Source organism: Metopolophium dirhodum, chromosome 2 (assembly GCF_019925205.1).
Source record: "Metopolophium dirhodum isolate CAU chromosome 2, ASM1992520v1, whole genome shotgun sequence".
NCBI lineage: Eukaryota > Metazoa > Arthropoda > Insecta > Hemiptera > Aphididae > Metopolophium > Metopolophium dirhodum.
This window is the reverse complement of record NC_083561.1, coordinates 8,136,503-8,159,245: the sequence shown is the minus strand read 5'-3', so window position 1 is coordinate 8,159,245 and position 22,743 is coordinate 8,136,503. Positions and strand designations below refer to the sequence as shown.

The following is a 22,743-nucleotide window of genomic DNA, read 5'->3' as shown; positions in this document are numbered from 1 at the left end:
CACAGCCTGTATTAATGGTAAATACCGGTAAATATAAATTATTACATTTCTATTAAAATTCTATTGTTTTGAATCTTATTTGAATTTTTAAAACAAGTTGCATTTAGTTATTATTTTTTTGACTTTTGGGTAGAATAATACTTCATTGTTTGTGTTTACCTCATAATATATATGATTTCTAATAAAAAGTGTATTTTAATTTTTAACTTTAGTACTTATTGCAACGGTATAACATATTTTTACGAGTAAGTAACAACTCAATTATTTTAATGTTTTTCGTATACGTATTGCAGTATGCTATTGTTTTAATAGTAATGTACTAATGTGACAACTGGCAACACTACAACAGATAGTTTTATAATATGAAACAATATTGGAATCTATTAAAGTATCCCATCAACATTTATATTACAGGTGAGGTTTATTTAAAACAATTTTGTTATCGTGTTCATAGGGAATTTTTTTTTGAATAAGTAACTGATATTTCAATATTTGTATATTCAATATTTTTAATTAGTACCTATTTATTATATATCAACACACCTACCTACATATTTTACGTTACATTTTGTATACTTATTTATATTATAAAATTAGATATTATTGTATTTTTAATTTCGCCTTACATAATTTTAATTAATACAATAATCAAATAATATTATGCATGGTTATCGAAAAATAAAACCATATCTAGAATTATCTAAGTATACAAAAGTGAAATAATTAGAGAATCTGTGGCTACTTAATAAAATATTTTGACGAAATTGCTCATTATTTTTTTAGCGTATGCATCTTGTTTATCAGTAAGCATTTGATTATAATAACTGTTTTTTTTAATGAAAACCAATTTACGAACTTTTAATATTCTAATGAATATATTAATTTGCATTTTTTTTCATTATCTAATCTAATGTTTATTTTGTATGTGTGTTTAAAAACCGTATAAATAAATATTAATAGGTACCTATGGCCTATACCTATAATTTTGCTTCTTTGTAGGTAGCAGCTATACACAGTGTACCTAAACTATTTGTTCGTATATCGGAAGGTATTACGATGATTGAAAACTCTTTTGAATACAATCAATTTAATTTCATAATGTCATTGCAAAAACCCGTGATAAAAAAAAAATCATTGTTTTCAATAAACACAAATTTGAATTATTGTAGTACCTATGTGTAGGTATCTATAATGAATAATTTATAAAATATACTGTCATTGTTAACATATTCTAAAGTTATATACAATAATAACACTACACTTGATCTTCTCATATAACTAAGTGGTTAGTTTTAATTATGACTGTTATTTTACATATTCTAAATTTCTAAGTAATAATAACTACTGACATTGTTAATATATTATTGGTTCTCAAGTTCTATACAGTAATCACAGTAGGTACTTGATTTGCTCATATAAGTGAATAGTTGTTATTAATAACAATAAATGACTTAACCAAAACAGGCAAAGTATTTATGGTATTGTAAAGTTTGATTACTGACTAGGGAATTATCAAGATTAACTACTATGTACAATGCTTACTAGGCAATGTTGAAATGAAAATAATTAAATAACCTTAAAACTGTGTAAATTATAATTTAAATTGACGTAGATAATTTATAAGTAGAATTAAAGTACATAATTTATATTTGGTGTAACTGATTTAAGTATTTAATATGTATAAGTCAACCTAAAAGTTATTCACAATGCATAGGTATAGGTATAATAAAGTAACATATTTGGAACAATCGAATATTATATAGGACGTGGGTACAATATTCATTATAACACATTTGAAACAAAAACATAGGTAACAACACATTATTATTTAATTATAATTTAATGACAACTTATTACTACTCCATGCTTGTAAGTAGCACAAATTAATATATTCAAATGTATTATCCAAGTATAAAAAAAAAAAATCCAAGAATATTAGCGGATGCCTTTTTTTACAATATCTACAAAACGACCATAATTGTTGCCGTGGTGACAACGATAATGACGAAATACAAATTACTCTGACACGACGATTGACCAGATTTATCGGGACACTTAGAAATTATGATTGGACCTAGTGTTTGGTTATCGAAATCAAATGTTGGATACGCCGTCTGTGGTGGCATCGTTTGAGTCACCCCCGGCACAGTTGACGACGCGGTTGTATTACTTGACGTTACTGTCGTATTCGACAATGAGACGGTTGTATTCGACGATGATACGGTTGTATCCGATGATGACACGGTCGTACTCGATGATGACACGGTCGTACTCGATGATGACACGGTCGTATCCGATGATGACACGGTCGTAACCGGTTCAGACGTTGTAGGGTCCAACGGTGCTCCTGTCCATTGATTAATTGTGGTGTGGTAACCTTTATACCACAGGAGATTTTGTTCTACTTGCAAGTACGATTCGTCGAACGAAGCTTTAATTTTCGGTGGCAAGCCAGCAGCATTCTTCAAATTTGTCAACTGAAAAATACATTTATTAAAAATATATAATATAATTAACTATCATATTATTATTATTTTGTAAAGTTTCTACAAACAGTCTTATTAAAAATTTGTTTTGTGTTTCCTAAGATTTTCATCTGACAAAGGGGTACCCATCAAGAATGCAAAAAGTTATAATAAAAATATCATAAGCATGACTGTCCATGATCTGTAAGATCTTATTATTTATTATTATGACATTTTCCATTGTAAAAATAAATTTCAACTTTTTATGTATGCTGGCATTTAACTACATAGTTTAACCACATAGTTCATACACATAGTATTTGAAATTATATGAAAAAGTATGTTATCTACCTTAAATTATTTATTTTAAATGTTGAGCCCAAAAATATATAGTTATCAAAAAACTTCGTGGATCATATTATATTTAAAATAAATATGTTTTTACTATTAGTTGTAAACAATTATTGAGTATTAACTATTTATTTTGGACCTCACCTTAGCTATTTCAATGTCAAGAGCTACTTTTGAAGCTAAAATCCTATACATGTACGTAACAATACTCTCTCCGGTAGGTATTTGCCTTAGTATTCGTTCTATGTTGTTCATTAAAAAGTTCGTTAACGCTTCAATCCCTTGGGGTGTCAAAGACATCGCATCACATATATCCTTGAAATCTTGTAAACGTACTGGGCCACCAGTATTGCTGTCAAATAAAAATTCCAAGTATCTAAAATAAAATAAATAAGAAATTCAATTATTGCTTTCATTTGGAGTAAACGCGGTAAGTACACAACGCAAGTATTAAAAATAACCAAAAAAATATTATTATAAAACGAGTTTTTTTAAAAAAATATTTCAAACAGACGCCCTATTTCGATTATTTCTTGGAAGTTTTTTCTGATCAATAATATAATATTTTCGAAATATATTAAAAATACTGTTTTTAAATATTTCGTTGAAATTATATTTACATGTGAAATAATGTTGCACATATTTTAAAATTATCGTTTTTTACGAAGAGCAAATAATATATTTTCTTTGGCATTGTCAAATAAAAATTTGGTTCGCATAATCGCATACTTATATAATGTCATTGTGTCTTGTGAACAAGCTAATGCAGCCTGGGCTGAGTTTTTCTCCGAAGCTGATTTAGTGGTCATGTACACATTGAGTACACCTTTCCACGTATCCACGTTGTTACTGACTTTAATTCCTGTACACAAGGCAGCGTCTTTAATGTCGGGCGATATTCTGTTTAACAAAAATAAGAAATAATTTAAAATTAAAACCAATAACTAGAAAACATAATATTTTCATACCTTATTGGCCATGCATTGAACGTTACCTTTCTCTATTTGTCCATTTTTGGAAATTTAACATTGCGTTATTCGTGCAATATTCGCCGTCCAAGTAGCAAGCCCATACAGAAAATTTATTCCAGCTCGTTATGGTCGTGTGATCGTCGTTATAATGTTGAACAACTAAAGTTTCAGTTTTTCTGTAAACATAATCGGCTAATTTCCGAACGTAAGACTGTAAATTACAAACATACGTTAACATATTAGGTACTCACCGACTACAATATTGGTAATACTTAATAATATAATATTTTAACACCAATGTGCATTAACTAATTTATTATTGTGTAATAATGAATCATCGTGGTTTCTCATTTCTTCGTTATTGTTTTTATTGATTATAACTAGAGTTGAAATTATACAGCTCTAAAAACACTAAAAACTAAACGAAAAAGCACTAAACATCTATATATTTATAAAAAAAAGTTGGTTTAGTTACACCATTTATAACTCAAGAACGGCTGGACTAATTGTAATAAACTCTTATTTGTTGGATTCTTCTCCGCCCAGAATAGCAGAATAACTATTAAAATATAGCACCGAAAACGTAAGAAATATGGATTGAAAAATACAACAGTGGCACCATCTGTCCAGTAAAAAAATAAACTAAATAATAATTTATTTTTGTTTATTGTAATGTTGCGATGTAAGGTTATGATTGAATATAGTTTTACACCTGTATAATATTTTTGGTAAAATTCCTAACGCTAATTTTTCCACCGTTGTCCCGAAAACCTACACAAACACATAGTAAACAACTTGTTAATAAAACATTTGTAATTACGTACGCAACTCAAAGGGTAGGTAATCCACCGCAGGTCTACCTGAAAATAGACTGTTCGCAAAATCATAAGAGTGTCTCACGGACAACGTCGGGTGGGATGGCTATAATTAACCGAACGTGTCCTTACTGACTCATTGGCTGATTAACGTAGAGCCTAAATGATAGCTTGAGGCTTGCAATATTCACCGTACCACTATGTAAGTGTGCACTAAGGAAGCATCTTCCGAAATTCGCATTTTAAAGTGGTGATTGTACAATTATTTTGAGATTCAATATGATCGATAAAAATGCTTAAGTTTTGAATACCGGCCCATACACCGAATATTGAATAACGAATTGAACTAAGTTTGAATCATAAAGATTTGGCACTTTTAACGAGCAACGATGAGATCGGCTATTTTTTTTTTTATGAAAAGCAAATTATCATGTCATGCCTGTTTACAGTGAGTATTACAAGGATTTAGTAATACATTAGCAGTAGAGTAACATTATTCCACCCCACCATTTCAAGGTCACATTACGTAATTTTGTATAAGATATGTAATATATAAAATTGGTTACAATATACCTTTATGTAATCGTAACCCTCAGCACTACGACGCATTCGTTCAACCACGTAAGACAAACATTCGATGGCTGTGTACCACGGTATTTCATCGTCTTCCTTCATGAGGTAGGTCGATAGGTTCAGAGCTACAGAATAATGCAACATTCCTGCTCTTGCAAGATTGAACGAGTCGTCGATCAGCTGTGCTCGATTCAGAACATGTATATTGGTATTTGATTCGTTCAACTGTTTTATAAGTTGCTGCCAATTATTGAGATCATAGTTCACCCTATAGAATCCTGCCAATAATGAAAAATAAATTCCATAAAGGGATACTAACATAAACATTTGAAGGGAACAATACCAGTGCTTTGCAAATTGAAAATTACCCAAGTACAAAGGCTTGAATCACGCAAGTACATTACTGACGTGTAAGGTTTTAGCCATCTAACTGGTCTTAGGTCTTCAAAATTTCTCGCCAAATTATTAGTGTAAGTAAGACCAATGTACCAGCTGGTAGTATTATCGTCGGATGGCCAAACCGAAAATTTTTTCTAAAAAAAATGCAAATGATTTATAAATAAGTTTTTATATTTAATAAAATTATACTTGATTGATTTTAATATTTACCTGAGTAATTATGTACGTGTTTTGATTTCTAGTAACGTTTACCACTGGATAACCTGACTGATCAGTCCACGATTGTATAAAATTGGTGAATTGCACATTCTCTGACAACGAGTATTCAATTTCAAAGTAATAGTTTTCATAAACTGCCCACAAATTACTTGGAGTTACTGCACCGTTTCTAAACAGAACAATTTGAGGAACCATAAAGAAAAATAATATGTTACCTCGCTTAACCACAGAAAATAAAATGTAAATATGACGTACTTAAAGTTTTTCAAATACAACTTTAGGGGTTCTTGAAAATTGTATTCAGTAACTATACATTTTAACATTCTTAAAACAGCCGCAGCTTTATTGCAAATCACTCCTTTAAATATATTTTGGATGTCGTCAGAAGTTTTTATGGACGTGGTTATCGGATGTCTCGGAGTCTGGTCGAACTCCATGGCAGTCTGATGCTGCTCTACGACAAATAGTTCTTCTAACCGCCAGTCCTGATTCACCTGGAATACGATTCAACAAATACAGACCATACACGCACATAGTTCCGACAATCGTTACGGCTGAACTCACCATTTCCAACGCAAAATACTGGAAATACCGGGCAAACCCATCGCTTAACCATAGGTAATCCCACCACGCACAGGTCACCATATTTCCAAACCACTGGTGGTTGTTAAGGTTTTGGATCACCATTTGAGACTGCTCTTTGAATTTCATTTTTGCATCGTCGTCGAACAACATGTACTTTTCCCTGTGTGGCCAATGAAGAAAATATACATGCACGAACACACACGCGCACAAACCAAAAACATTTAACGTTATAACATAAAACCGAATTTGATAACTGGTTTACATACCGGTAAGTGTTTATTCCCCAGTTTTCCATTCCATCACCGTCAAAGTCTGGTATCGATATGAAGTCCATTTTTTTTAATTCGTTTGAACTATCTGTGTAATTTTGCATAGTTTCAAACAACGTCGGCGTTTCTTCCGTAACGTACAACACTTGATTCAAGTAATCATTGTAAGTGTAAACATTGACATCGCTTCCTTCTATCGCATGTGATTTTTTCAAGTTTCCGACAAGTGCTCCCACTAAATACGTTGGAATCGGTGGTGTAGTTTCATAAAGATCCGCATACCAGCCATAATATCCGCTACGAGAATCAAAATATGGCATCCAGTTAATGCATTTCCATGCCATACAAATATATTTTTCAACAGGAATTTTCTATTTCGATGCAATATAAATTTGAAATTTTTTTGAGTTATATTAAAAGAAAACCACTGTGCATTATTTAAATTTATATCGGATGAATAAACGTTATGTTATGATTATTCGATACTTTTTTTTTATCTCGACGATTATTGTTATTTAAATTTTTAATGCTCGACATATGACCTCACTCGAACAAACATCCGATATAGAGTGTCATCTGAGAGTCGATAAATTGTCCATAAATCAATTTACCAATTTTCCAAACATTAAGTAATATAATGTACTAGCTTCAACTTTTTTTGAAATTATTAGGTATGTATAAATGACTTCCTGATTTTTGCTTTCACTTTTAATATTTATATTATAACACGAATTGTATTTTATAATAATTCTTTGAAGCTTATTTTTATTCTCATTTGAATATAATTAATAAATTATTAAGGTGTAATAATTAAAACTCATAATTTTTCTATTTTCGTCATTGATAAATGACTCAATAACTTTCCTATAACCCAACGAAACCAAAATCCCTAGAACATAATTATGTCATACTATAACAATAAAGTTTAAACAAATAGAATTAATAAATATTCTTATATGTATATAGATAGTAACAATGTTAAGTAGTGAACAGTAATTATTTATGATAGTATCCAATACACGTGCAATCATAACGAATCAAAGTATACTACTTCATGAGCACGTATGTAGAGGATAATATTAAAGTGAAAACGTAAGAAACCAAATCGTTGCGTTAAGAGGACGAAAGTTATAGTTTATTTCTGAGCAAACTTGATGACTCACAGATCCTGTGTGAAGTATATAGGCATGTTGGATAACGTCATTTGATTCATTCGTTTACCCAGTGATATATTGAAAGGAGTTTTATACTCAGGTTCATCGTAACAAGGGAACGCTCTTCTCGCGTACGCGGGCTTGAATTGTGTCACAGCCATCCATCTGCAAACACAACATTGAAATAATATTACATAACGGAATTATTATTAAACATATAGAAAAGGCATGGAGTCATTTTATCTGTATTTTACGGGATAGCAAAAAAAACTAAGTTTAATCATTGAAATCACAGAAATTGTACTACATCGGTGATGAAGTAGAGTAATTATAAACCGAAGCATTTATGAAACATATTCATGTAAAATATATTAATCATATTCTTATATAGTTATATCCCCATAAAATAAAAGTATAAAAGCATTTCGCGAACTGCGACTGTGACTCAAATAAATGAAACGTATAGGGCATTTTATTGTACATTTTGATTTAAATAAAATAGTAAATATTATTCTTTTGAATTTATCATTGGAAATCTTTACTTAACGGAATAATATATTTCCAATTGAGTACAAATTAAAATTACACACTTACAATAATATTGCATGATTAATTTATAATTTCTGAATTGTTGTTCGATGCTCGTCCTATTCTTTATACAGAAAAAATGATTTAAGCATTTCATATTTTAGTACTTACAACGACACATCATGTATCCAAACCTACGTTCCCACACCCCCCTCCCCCCAGAAGGACCCCTTAGAATTTCGTATATTCTTGACTTACTTGGTTACATTATTCTCCTTGTACATGCTCCTGTAGAAACCGGTCATGTCAGTCCTCAGCAGTCCCTGGAAAACAATCTTCACCTGGTACCGTCGGTAGGGTAACAGGTTATTCTGTGCGTAGATGTACAGAATCTCGGCGTCGTTGTCTAATTCGTAAGAGTCCACCACCTGGTCCTTCTGGGTCTTCAGCTCAGTGATGGCCACGCTCTGAATCTGCATATCCTTGGCGTTCAACGTCACGTTTGGTGTGATACAATTTATGTAAATGAGGATCTCCACCTGGCCACCAAACGTGTATAAATCTGAGCCCTTGTCATACTTTGGCACTAGCCGCAATCCGTACGCTAACGGCTTTGTGTCACGCGGCAACCGGTACGACGACGATGGGTCCGATTTGGCTTGCGCTCCGCAGGCAATCGGATGGACTGCGACGAGTGCGGCAACGAGTGCGACGATTGTTGTTACCGTTTTAGTGCACATGTTTGTTGTTGACGCCTCTGACGATTCCGTCAAACAGACGATGGTGTATTGTTAAAGTTTTCTGCCGACACTCCAAACCCGATCGCAAATAAGGTCTTATCTACAGCGTTTGCACTCGAACTGTGATACCATGTCAATTTATAGTTAACGCCCCACTCATTTAGATGGTTTTGCGGAATCGATAGGTTATTTCGTATACGCTGATTATTTCGAACGCATACGTACACAACAAAAAAAACACATTCATCCAGTTCACAACGTTAATACTTATTTATAACAACTTATCTGGTTGTATAGTGGTCACAACAACCGACCACCATAATATAATAGAATAACTTTTCATCTTTTTTCCTATTCCTTATATAGGTAATACGATAGCTTAAACTAGACGTAAATGCTAACTAAGAATTATTCTTAATCAAGCTTTAAATTCTAATATATAATGTTTATAAATTAGAACAGACGTGTTCTTTAATTTAGCCTAAATACTATATATTATGTTAATAAAAACTACTATTATGTAATATACTTACATATTAAAGTAGGTACTCATCATTTGCATACAGTATGTGACGATTACGAAATACATTCCTGTATGTTTAAAAAAACAAAAACACTCTTGTGCGTCGAGTGGCATTATGTCGAGTGATTATTTTAGAGAAGCAAAAAGTTTTCTCTTAGAGCTTTTAGCATACGTGAAACGTGTTTATTTTGGTTTTTCTCGTTGATTTTTTCTAAGATCTCACCCCAGTTGTATCCAATCAATAAAAAAAAAGTGCATATATTGTTATAATTCATTGTACTTACCGATTTCACATTCCGAATAATTAATAACTTAGTTATAATAACATATTATATTGAAAATAAGTCATATGTTTGTATTTGAGGTTGTTATATTATTTCGTATACATTGGAATAAATAAATTAGTCAACAATAGCAGTCTGGTACTCTGTTATTACGATAGTTTTAATTTTTAAATGCATAGATGTTTTCTAAGATGTCATGATTTTATGCACTAAGCTGGAGCTCAAGGACTGGATGCAGATTCTTTGATAATTATTGTTTAATAAACCAATTATTATTCTATTCTCAACAACGTAATTTTAAATTCTAAGCCGAGGTATTTTCATATATTTACTTTTGTTATTAAATATTGAATTGTTGGATTAATTAAATTATGTCTATAGACTGTAATCCATTTTGAATACTACTTAATACTCATTTCAAGTAATTTAATTTCGTATAAGACCTTGAGTTTTTAATATTATTGATATAATTATAATACTTTTTACAATTATTACTATTTATAAAATTATTAAAAATATAATTTAACCAAGACAATAATTCGAATTTTTGTGCAATATATTATGAAGTAATTAACTTATAATCTTATACCAACATACAGAAAATTTTGAGTGAATTGCGTTATATTTATATAATTGATATACATTTTTAATAGAATTGGAATTATTTTATATTTATATTTATAATTATATTATTGGTTTCTGTTCACTCCTTATATTTTTAGTGAGAATCAAGATACATTAATCTTCACATAGCATATTATTTAATGTATGTACATTGTACATTTTAGGCAATGGATATAAGTGACATATTGAAAATCAGTTGTAAACATTTCCAGAAGTTTAGAAAACTATCTTAAATCTGTAAAAATACCATTACTTTTACCAATCACAACTTTTTTGAGAATATATATTTTTATTTAATATTTTATTAATATTAGTTACTATTTGATCGAAAAATATGTTAGTATCAATTCTTATATAGATACAATATTACTTTAATACGTTGAATAATCATATGGAACATGAAATAAGTGCAAAATGCGTTACTTTTTTTTCATATAAATTGTCTAAAATCTAAATAATACAATATTGCCATAATAATTTCAATAATACATTCAATATATTATTATTGAATATAATTATTTATTTGAATATTTCCACGTTCCACGCTATACCTATGGTTACGTTTTAGTCTGCTTATAACAATTTTAAATATTATACGAATGTCGGAATATGTAAATATAAGTGTTCAAGTTTAACTAAAGTTAAAAGTCATCAAAATCAACACTTTAAAAAATGTATTTCAACACAAAGAGTAGTGACCTCAGATTGGTAACCATTGTGGTCTTTGTTGGGAGTCTATGTAAGTTTTCACAGAATGCATGTGGAACAGCAGGAAGGGCCAAGTTGTTTTTCTAATCCCTAATCTATATGTATATAATATAGTTTAAAAATAATATTACAATAATTATTATTTATTATAATTTGTTTTAATTTGGTGTGAATCTATCTAAATTAATATAGTGATAGGAATTTGTAATATATCTCCGATCCTTCGGAGTTAGGAATCCTCCAGAAATTATCGATTCATAGTATTGTATTTAAGGTTTACTTTATAGGAAAAATAATCACACCTCGTTAAGTAGTCAGAATTTAATATTTGTTTTATTTTTTTTTTGAAAAAGAAAACTGTATTTAGGTTGCATTGATCTCCAATTTTTGATTTATCTTTAAATTACAACACGGAAAAATAAATTTTAAAATATTCAAACATTTATGATTATTTAACTTTATTACAAATATATACTTCTCAATATGAAGATTTAAAATCATCCAACACAACGTGTATAAAGACTTTATCTATAAAATAAAAAAGGTGAATAAGTAGATGTTGCTCTGCTGTACAGTAGGTTAAAGTGGGTTACTGTAATGGATGGTGTTAAATTTGAATCCAATGATATAATATCATTGTATAAGAAAAACAATTCTGAGCGAAAACGGTCAGTCAGCCTATGAAATAAGTATATTTGATGATATTATTGTGAATAAAGTAATTTATATATAACCTATTTAAGTGGAGCCTTGTTTTAAATTTTCAATCCTTAGCCATAAAAGTTAAACATTTTATACATTTTTAACTACAAAATAATTAATAAATTATAAATTTGATAAATGTTGTCAAAATTTGAACTTTAAATGCTTATAAAAAAAATTTTGCCTATGTATTTTTAATATTTTTCAACTGAAATTGTAACATTATATCAGGAGCCTTGCATTAAATTTTCACGCTTTTTTACACAACAAATAACATTTTATTGATATTTATAGAAAAAAAAACTAAAAAAATTGAAAACTGACTATGTCTGTAAACAGTTCAAAAAGAGCCAAATTATTTTCAAAATTGTATGGTGTATAGAAAATGCTAATATAAACATTCAGTGAAATTTTCAAGTATCTACGGTCATTCGTTTTTTAATTACAACAAAATAAGAAAATCGTTACATGAGATATCCAGTGAATATCAAATGTTGTAAAAATATAAATTTCAGACGCTCATCAAAATTTAATTTAAGTTTCTTGTAGACATTTTTTTTTTTTGGTAAAGGTAGAAAAACTTATGAGTAATCTTATATTACATTTTCAAATCTTAGATTTAAAAAGAAAAATTTTTATGAATTCTCAACTCAAAATAATTTGCTAATTTTCGTGATTTTTCCGTATTTTGTCAAAATTTGAACTTTAAATGCTTACAAATAAAAACTGTGACTAAGGATTTTTAATTTTTTTCATCTGCCTTTGAAACAATAACCTAGGAGCCTTCTATTAAATTTTCGAGCTTTTTTACTCAACAAATAAAATTTTATTGATATTTATAGAAAAAAAACTAAAAAAAATGGAAATTGACAATGTCCGTAAACAGCTCAAAATAAGTCAAAATATTTGGAAAATGTTATGGTGTATAGAAAATGCAATTATAAACATTCTTTAGAGTTATACCAAAAACAAAAATCAATTTTCTCGAAAACAGATTTTGCGTAAAAATTCCCGTTTTTCCTTAATTTTTCTTTTGTTTTTCACGTCGCTTTTGAAAACTACTGGGAAATTATTACTTTTGACCCCCCAAAGTACCAACTAGATTCACTTTCCTATCAGAAAAGTTACTGTTGTAGAAAATCCAAGCACTTTTACTGTCCTAAAAGGTGATGACAGACACAAAAAAAAAAATAAAAAATAAAAAAAAAACACACATTGTAAAATCAATACATTCATCGCTTCGCTCAGAATCTAAAAAAATTCGATATCTGATTAAACTATTTTACCAATGGTGAGCATTTTTCTTGTGAGGAATTTTTTTGTAGATACCTACTTACTAAAAACGCGTCGGCTCAAACACCCTTGATTCTAATAAATGATTTATGAATATGAAAGTAAAAATAAATATTCTAATTTCAATACACTGAAGTTTCACATCCAATTATAATGCATTAACAAAATATATATTCCTAAATCTTAACCTACCAAAAATAGCATAATATATTATACACCCGTATGTAAACCTCATAATATATGTATAGTAGATACGTGAAACTTAAAAATGATTATATCAGTTAAACTATTTCACATTTAATTTTCAAAGATGTACCTACTCATGATATTTATACCAAAATTCTAAAGTTGACCAACTGCTTAAGAGAATATACCAACTCATGTTAGGTTATTTTATGCTGATACGCTTATGATTATAATATACAACCGAACTTGATAACTGGTTTACATACCGGAAAGCGTTTATTCACCAGTTTTCCATTTCCCAAAGTCAGGTATCGACTTTAAGTCCATTTTTTTCAATTAATTTTAAGAGGATGCTACCCATGCATTTGTTGTCTCCGTCTTACACACGTACGACATAACAAATTTTCGTTCACTAGTTTCAATATTGTGCAGTTAGTTTTGATATTAGAGCGATTTGATCTATTATCAATTTTTAAATCATGACATTATCTGTGCTTAAGCGTTGGCTTTTATTCGATATTTTAATTTTCAAGCGAGATATGAGCATTTTTAATTTTTGATATTTCCCATACTCATATTTTGCTTGAAAATAGAGATTTTTAAAAATCGCCAACGTTTAAGCACAGAATGTTCTTACCTAAAAGTTTAAAAGTATTATAATAGGTCAATTCGCTCAAGTATCAAAACGAACAGCACACTATTGAAACTAGTGTACGACAATTTGCTATGTCGTGGGTGTGTAAGACGGAGACAATAAATGTATGGGTAGCGTCCTATTAACTATCTATGTAGTTCTGCGTAGTTTCAAACAACGTCAGCGTTCTTTCCTTAACGTACAGTTCTTGATTCAGGTAATTGTTTCATGTGTAAACATTGATCACGCTTCTTCTATCGCATCTGATTTTTTCAAATTCCTGACAATTTCTCCCATTAAATATGTTAGTATTCTTGGTGTCGTTTTAAAATGATCCACCCATTCTTATCCGACGCTCTATTGACGAAAGTAACATTATACAACTTGTATACTGGATGGTTTAGATGTGGTCATCGTCACATATTTAGTAACTAGCATAAGATAAGTGGTAGACAATCGTGTGGTACCTATTGAGGTTGTAATATACGTTTGATTAACCATCGTGGATATTTCAGTAGACATGTGTGTGTAGTGGTTTCGGTTGCTGTAGTATGTGGATTAGGTTCTTGATTTTCTAATGCCCATTGGCTGATTCCATCTGCTTACTTGTTGAACCACGCCAGTTTATCATTGACCTTTTTATAAGATTTTTCAAACGACGATCTCACAGAAATAGGAACAGTGGAATTGTTTTTTAAATTTCTTAGCTAAAATAATGAGTACTAAAATTATTTTCAAAATAATTATTCGTTGTCACCGAAGTCAATCAATATAAATATATTATAGGAAGTCAACGAGTATCATGATAACTGAGGTTCTAAACATAAAAAAAAATAATTAGTAGACGGTATAAGACTTCAGAATTGTTACTACTAGTTAATAGAAAATGGGTAAATATTATAACATAAGGATTTAAAAAAGTATAACATTAAATTATTTTACATTAAAAAAAATAATAATAATAGGTGTTATGCGATAAAACTATTGTTAGGTTAACGAAAGGATAAGGAGTTATAATAATAGGTCTGGTACCAACTTTCTCAATGTAGTCATTCTGTTGGCCAGGGTTGAGTAAATATACGTTATGGTGTCTTTGACGTCAAGTAGCTCATTCAGAGTACTGTTTAAATTAGTAGACAGAAATTCATATAACACGTTGAGACCTAACGTGGTCGCTGATATTGCAGATGTGAAATATCTAAAGTATCTTTTTTCAATCAAACCATCTGATATATGGTTCATGTACCTGAAACGAAATTAGCAGTTACAATATATTTTGTAAATAAGAGGACACTGGCGTTTGAAAAATGAGTGTGTGCAAAATGTAGTAAATAAATAGCTTTAAACTGAGCTCTTAGTTTATAATATTACAAATATATAAAATTGAATATTCTTAACTTTATACACATACTCAGTTAATTTTGTCTTGTTAGTAGAACATCCAAGAGCCAACTCAAAGGACATTTTTTCTGAAATCGATTTCGATTTCTTGAACAATTCAAACATTTTAATAAAGATCGATGAACCAACAACTCCAACACCTTTAATTTCGGCTGGTATTCTGTGCAATAACATCATTTAAGTTATACATTTGGATGATTGTAAGGAAGATAGCTACTGAATCCTCTCCAGTTTGCCATTTATCAAAATATTCCTGTACTTTCGTCGTACAGTATTTGTTCTCCAACCTACAAGCCTACGTCGAGAAAATTTTCCAAGCACTCATCACCTTAAACTCAGTGTAGCTGTTCGACACGAGGAATTATAGTTTATTGTATATGGTTCCCGCCAAGTCGCTGACATAAACTTAATTTAAAAAAAATATTTATATAATCTGTGATCGTTAATTATTTTTATTTATCATCATCAAGTCTCTACAATATTTACCTTGAACTTTACGTAACATTTTAGAGCTGCGGTGCACGCGCTCTAACAAGTACGCGAAGCCATTCAGTGCCGAATACCACGGCGTAGAGTTGTTTTCATTCTTCAGGTATTTGGGCAAGTGTAACGGCACTGAATTGTCCAATTGGCCCGACCTCACCAAATTAAACGCGTCACCTAACAGCTGGGCGCGGTTGAGGACGTTGATATCGTTGGGGTATCGTTCAACTGCTTGATCAGCGCCATCCAGTTATCGTCTTCATAGTTCACCCTGTACACACCTGATTGATAGACATATCGGTATGAGATCGATTATTATTCGACTCTGAAGGTGTCACATCAACACTTACCGACGGATTGTATGTTGAACATGTACCACTTTATACTTCAGGGGGCCTTTATAACGGTCGACGCCGATTCTTTGTTTATCCAAGCGGATAGTTTAACATCAATGGAAGTTTTGCTCACGTCGGTTGTAAACGTGAAACCAATGTGCTATGCTGCCGTTTCTCTGAAGATTCCATCGGTCTTATTGATATACAATTGACTCTACATTAAAGGTATAAAAAAATTAGAAAAAAATATTTAATTACGCCGTTCAACTGATTTGGGAATGAATACTATCCGAGTAAAATATATCATAAGTACTCACATGTTAGCATTGCCATGTTGAATAATAGTCCATATATTTAAATGTATGATAATAATATATTATAAGTATTGCATTACTAATTAGATACTATTCAGTATTAAATTAATTAAATTTAATATAAGAATTGAACAAATTTGTTTTCTTTACTTGAATCACTAAACATGTGTTTGTAGTGTTGTATTTCTTGTGATATTCAGTACCGGACATACAAATTGTAACGTCCAATCGGACATCAATTCGTTTGCTGTCAATTCATTTCCAATGTCATAATCATATTCGTATAACACAGAGTCAAATGACGAAAACCGGTCTGAAGGCTTTGCTACACTTTGGCTATAAATGAAAATCCTCAAGTAATTTTAACTAACTCAATTTAATATCATTATTGGTATATGCGTGTATTAAAATAAAAAACTTTAAATGTTCTTAACCCTTAATATTGATATAAAAACATATTGAACATACCTCATGGCTTGCAAATATTTTCGAAGGGACATTTTGAACTGAATAGATATGTGGTCACAAACGTATTCAACATTCTCAGAACCTACTTTGCCTTTTTGTACGATATCGGTTTAAATACGTTTTTGATCTCTTCGGGAGTGCTAACGGACGTGGTTATCGGATGTCTGGGGATTCTGGCTATACGCCAATGCATCCTGAAACGCTTCGACCACAAACAGTTCTTCCATCGGTCCAGTTGGTTCTCGCCTACTGGCTACTCCGACAAGAGCAAACGAGTGTATTTCAATTGTGAAAATAAGAAAATTTAAGAAAAAAAAGAAATATAATACAAACGACATGATAATAAGTCGTTTATATTGTATACCATATTACCATTTTGGTAGCAAAGTATTGAAAATACTGCGCAAAACCCTCGTTTAGTCATAAATAGTCCCACCACTTACAGATGACCAGGTTTCCGAACCATTGATGAGTGAATTCATGTTGTACAATTATGAACACATGCATTTTCATTCTCGTTTTCAAATCAAACGATAGCAGTAGATAGCTTTCCCTGCAAAAATTCAAAAACACGCCCGGAAAACATAAACTATATTAATCATCGAATCCACTCGTCCGTCGTGCCTTACTTATAACTATTGATTCCCCAATTTTCCATCGCCCCAAAACTCAAATTCAGTACGTCCAACAAGTCCATTTCGGGAATCATAAATAACAAGCCCGTATACTCTTCCAGCGCGCGTAGAGGTTTCGGAGCTTCGTCCAAGACATACTGGGTTTGATTGGATATTTCTCGGTATGTGTAAACCGTCATCGTTATCGACGAATCGTTCTTATCATTTTTACTTGGTACGAATTCACCCACGTAAATGACAACTAAGGAACTCGACATCTGAGGAGTTTGTGTGCAGCGAACCGTTTCCGATTGGTTCAAACTGTATTCGAGATTTTACTATTAATTGTTTAATGACTTGGTATAAATTACAATTTTATATTTTAATTGAACAATTTACGACAACCTAAGCTTAAGTTTTAAATCTCATAATAAATCGCAGAGTATAATATTTTCGTGTTGGCCATTCAGTGCTGGTTATTAGTTTTAGTAAAATATTTTATTATCTATACTCATTAAAAAATGTATATTTATGTTGGTTTGATAAAAGCTTAATTCTATAATATTATGGTGTAGACACAAATAATATTATACAGATAATATTTGAATACTTGAAGTCTTGAACTACAACTAGGTATTGAACCTCGAAAATTATTCTCTTTTTGTAGCTAGTTTATTAAAAGATCATTAGTTATATCAATATCTTACAAATTTTGGATTTCTTAGTTTCTTAGTAAAAACAATTTTAAACGTAACTTTTTTTATATAAATGTTTATCTCTTGTTTTATTTATATTGTGAATGAAATTCTATAGCGTTTAACCATTTCATAGTATAACATGATCTATTTAAGTTCAATGTTTTTAATTTATGAAATACCCTCGACACGTCAATATACTTTATTGATTCGTCATGGACCAGAAAAATTGTAATTTTTGATGTAATATAAAACTATCAAGAATCTATCTACTTAAAGTTATTGTTAAGCGTTCATAAATATAAATATTACATTTAATAATACGAATATTTTAAAACATCGTGTTTTAAACACAACTTATTGCTGTAATTCCATTATTATTTATTATACATAGATAGTATGTTATTAGGTTACCTATTTGTAAATGTTTTATATATTTTATTACATTTTAAAAGTAATTTTTATTTTGTTCATTATGTTTTATTTTTATAGTTAAAAATATAATAAATTAGTTATTAAGGAACATTATTATTACGTATTATGAACACTTCTTAACAACTATTTGTTATGCAAGAATTTAAACTTTTCTATATTCGATTAATATGTCACCTTAAACACACTTTGATCATATAGTATACAGTCGTTCGACTATTGGCAGGTCCTCGAGTACAAGTTTTAAAAAAAACCTACAAGTACCTTTATCTTGTTGATTTACGGGAGTGCTGTTTACTTTTTAAATGAATCATTAGTGTTCACAATGTAAGATCAATCTTTTTTATTTAATTTTAAATAGAAATGGTTATAATGTACAATTTAACCATGATAAGTATTTTTAGTTCACTCAAGTTTCGTTTTAACATCACTTTTTAAATTTAAAGCAGAGCAATGATGTATTGGTTTTACAATAATGAGTGTATTAATTTAATTATTTCTTTTTTATATATATAGCCTGATTTTGTCTATTGGAAAGGTAAAAATTATGTTTAGACTTTAACTTTGAGGTGGGTTTCTGGCAGCAAATTTATTATAATTCATAAATCTGGGATTTAAGTAGCAAATTACCAGTGCTTTAAATAATGATCGGGAAAAACTAATAAATAGGTAACAGAAACATTCGGTGATATTTTCAAACGGTACCAGCTTAAAGTTTTCAACAAAATTTCATTACATTTTTTAATGTAATTAAACAAAAATAATAACTTTATAACGACTTGAAATGTTAGAATTTTTATGTTAGCATTTTTATAACATGAATATATTTTCAAAATAGTTTGAATCTATTTGAGTAACTTATAGACATTTGAAATTAGTCGATTTTTTTAGCTTTGTATTTATTTATTACTAATAAAAAAATATAGGCCATAAGCTTGAAGATTGAAAACGAATTTCTCATTGAGAATCCTTAAAAAATAAAAATTTAAAAATCTAGTTATTTTTAGTATAATAACAATTATTTTTATGAGAGTTAGAATTAAGTACAAATGTTGACATATCTTGTAAAAATCACGAATATTTGTAAATTGTTTTGTTGCTAAAAATGTATATAATCAATAATTATTCATTTTAATACGGAATTGAAAAATACTGGTTTATAATAACTATAACTCAAAGAAATTTTAAAATATCTATATTACTTATGAACAATAATTTTTAATTGAATTTAAAATTCTAATATTGATAACATTTGATATTGAAATTAAAATAATTATTTTTCCTCCAACGAGTTGAGCTATTTTGTTGTTATTCAAAAAATATTTTATGTATCGATTTGAATCTTTTTGTTTTCATTACGTATATTTTTATTTTGTTATTTATAAGTTAAAATAAAATAAAATTTTCAAAATGTTTACACTAATTTGAAGTTACTTACCATGAACCTATCACACCGTTCTATGGTAGGCACGTTGATATTTACTTATAAGTTAATAACAATAATAAATTATATATAAGACATTTTGTCAAAAAATAGTTCAATCTACAGTATTATAGTACCTATTGGATAATACAAATTCCTGTTTACTAATAGTAACTAATATCATTGTTATAGTTCTATGTTATATAACTATTTATAATCAATGGTAGGTAATATGTTTAGGAATACAGGCAAACCAACCGTCTCCGCTCAGAAATTGTTTTCATCGTACACAATATTACAATGAATTTTGATAGATTCAAATTTATCTCATCCGTTGACCATTTATATTAATAATGACCTACTAAATGACGAAGTACACACGAAACATTCTATGCATCAGAGTGACTTCCACGTTTTTTCAAATATCTGCAGCATAAAAATAATACTGTTTAATAAAGACAGAAAGAAAACTAGGTACCTATATAGGTCTCAATATTTTGTAAGACATTAGACAACTGAATATTCATAGTAATTACTCAATCCCATCATTTTTTTTTTAAATTTAAACAAAATATTACACAAGCCTGGCAATCACTGAAAGAAATAAAATCATGACGAAAGCTTTATACAGTCAATGCACTGACTAAGAATCTAGCCACACCAGGTTCGCACATAAATAGCTTATAAGGGGAATAAAGTCTAAAGGATCCAATATTTATTGTATTCATCGTGTATTGTGAAATATAAAAAATAATACTAATGAAATGTTTAAGTGTGGGTTTAGGGAGAAATAATGAAATAAAACTTCTCGATCTATCGTCAGAAATAGTCGCAACGACTCTATCTTAAATCTCCAAAAATCTGGCTTAGACATGTAAATCTAGTTGTGTTATAATATTTATGTATATTATAATAATAATATGGCCATGCAAATAAAATGTAGAGCTTTGTTAAAAAATAATAGTCCTTGTTGCCCAAGTTAAGTTTGGAAAAAACAATAAATAATAAAAATGTAAATTTAAAAATATATCATCTTGATATAATTAATACAATATACTTTTTGTATATTATGTTTCAATAAATACTAATTTTTTTTTTAAATTTTTTTCGTAAATATTAAGATGACACTTTGTTAACGCATTATTTAAATATCCTACTTTAATTTCCGAATTTAAAATGTGAATTGATTGTTAATTAATATTAAAGTAAATTTACCTTTTATAAAATGTCAAGAATCTAACAATAACCAGGTTCTAGATTATCTCTAAGCTATAGTAGTCTAGTACATGTTTTTATATTTTTCAATTTTTAAATCGAGTTATATCAGTAGACAAACTATAACGATTTAAATATTTTCTTTGCTCGCTTTTAAATTAAAGTATAAATAAAGCCGTCAAATGAGCACGTGGATAATGTTATTCACTCAATAAACATTATTAATAGCAACGAAATCGTATTAGAAAATATGAGTAACAATAATGAAGTCATAATAGTTGTACATATGTTATATCCTCTTAATTAGAAGTTTCGCGTGAGTAAAAAATTACTTTTAAATATTATAATCCAGCTATACTTATCATAAGAGTATAACTGTAATAAAACCAGAACTTATCTATAGTTTTAAACTTGCCACTGAAATAATTTCATTTTGTATACTTCCGTAATAGTTAACATTTATTAAAACGGTTTTAAAACAAACTCAATATTTCGATTTCGATCCAAAAAGTATAAACAATTTTGGTCTCGTTTACCCGGGTTTGATGTATTGGATCGGCATGTTAGACAGCGCGATCGGGTGTTTTTGTTTGCTTTTTTTAACCAATATGTTAAACTTTGCTTTGTACACGTGTTCGTCATCGTAGCACGGGAACGCTCTTCTCGCATAAGTCGGCTCGAATTGCGTCACAGCAAACCACCTGTTGCGTTTCGTTAGGACCATCATAATTTAGCGTATATTTCCCCGCTCAAATCGTCATAAGAGTAATAATGCTGTACTTACTTAGTCGTATCTCGCTCCTCGTAAGAATCCAAATACAAACCAGTCACGTCAGTTCTAATATTGCCGACGTGCATGACCAGTGTTGGGAATTATCTAGATAAATTATCTAGATACGATTTTTTGAAATAAATTATCTTTTAAAATATCTAGATAATTATGTTACGATTTATCTAATGTTTAGCTTAGATAAAAAATGAGCTTATCTAGATAAATATTATAGCGCCCCTAAAAAATTTTAAAACCAATGTTACTAAAATTCTAATATAATATGAATTATTTATAAAATTAGAAGAATATATTTCTTGTTATTATTAACGACAATATTACGATAATACGAGAACCTGCATGCGGGCTTGCACTATACATCTTTCTCTACTAGCCATAATAAGCATATTAAAATTAATTAGGTATAGGTTTATTTCCCCATTCATTTTAAGAATAAATTAAAATTAACTTCGTAGAACTGTATTTCAAAGGCTCAATTTGTTGTTATTATAAATATTATGTCATTATACTGATATAAATATAATATTACAAAAATACTATAAAACAATAA

At 29.5% G+C, this 22,743-nt stretch overlaps 1 protein-coding gene and 1 pseudogene across 1 annotated transcript; both read right to left on the bottom strand.

Annotated features, from left to right (window-relative positions):
- Nucleotides 1-1,807: 1,807 nt before the first annotated feature.
- On the bottom strand, nt 1,808-9,173 carry LOC132937999 (glutamyl aminopeptidase-like). The gene is made up of 12 exons (XM_061004652.1): nt 8,588-9,173; nt 7,811-7,966; nt 6,645-6,944; nt 6,358-6,538; nt 6,049-6,287; nt 5,785-5,962; nt 5,519-5,708; nt 5,176-5,453; nt 3,811-3,998; nt 3,546-3,716; nt 2,961-3,192; nt 1,808-2,477 (listed from the first exon to the last, which is right to left on the bottom strand). The coding sequence occupies exons 1-12, from the start codon at nt 9,067-9,069 to the stop codon at nt 1,962-1,964; spliced, it is 3,111 nt and encodes a 1,036-aa protein (XP_060860635.1). The 5' UTR covers nt 9,070-9,173; the 3' UTR covers nt 1,808-1,961.
- Nucleotides 9,174-14,625: 5,452 nt separating this feature from the next.
- On the bottom strand, nt 14,626-22,261 carry LOC132938100 (aminopeptidase N-like; annotated as a pseudogene).
- Nucleotides 22,262-22,743: the final 482 nt, after the last annotated feature.

What these genes read in the sequence shown, in the direction of transcription:
- LOC132937999 (XM_061004652.1), bottom strand. Translation starts at nt 9,069, where the DNA reads ATGTGCACTAAAACGGTAACAACAATCGTCGCACTCGTTGCCGCACTC. An exon ending in AAGGAGAATAATGTAACCAA is followed by an intron (nt 7,967 to 8,587) that starts GTAAGTCAAGAA and finishes TTGTGTTTGCAG; the next exon opens with ATGGATGGCTGTGACACAAT. An exon ending in AGGGTTACGATTACATAAAG is followed by an intron (nt 3,999 to 5,175) that starts GTATATTGTAAC and finishes TGTAATTTACAG; the next exon opens with TCTTACGTTCGGAAATTAGC.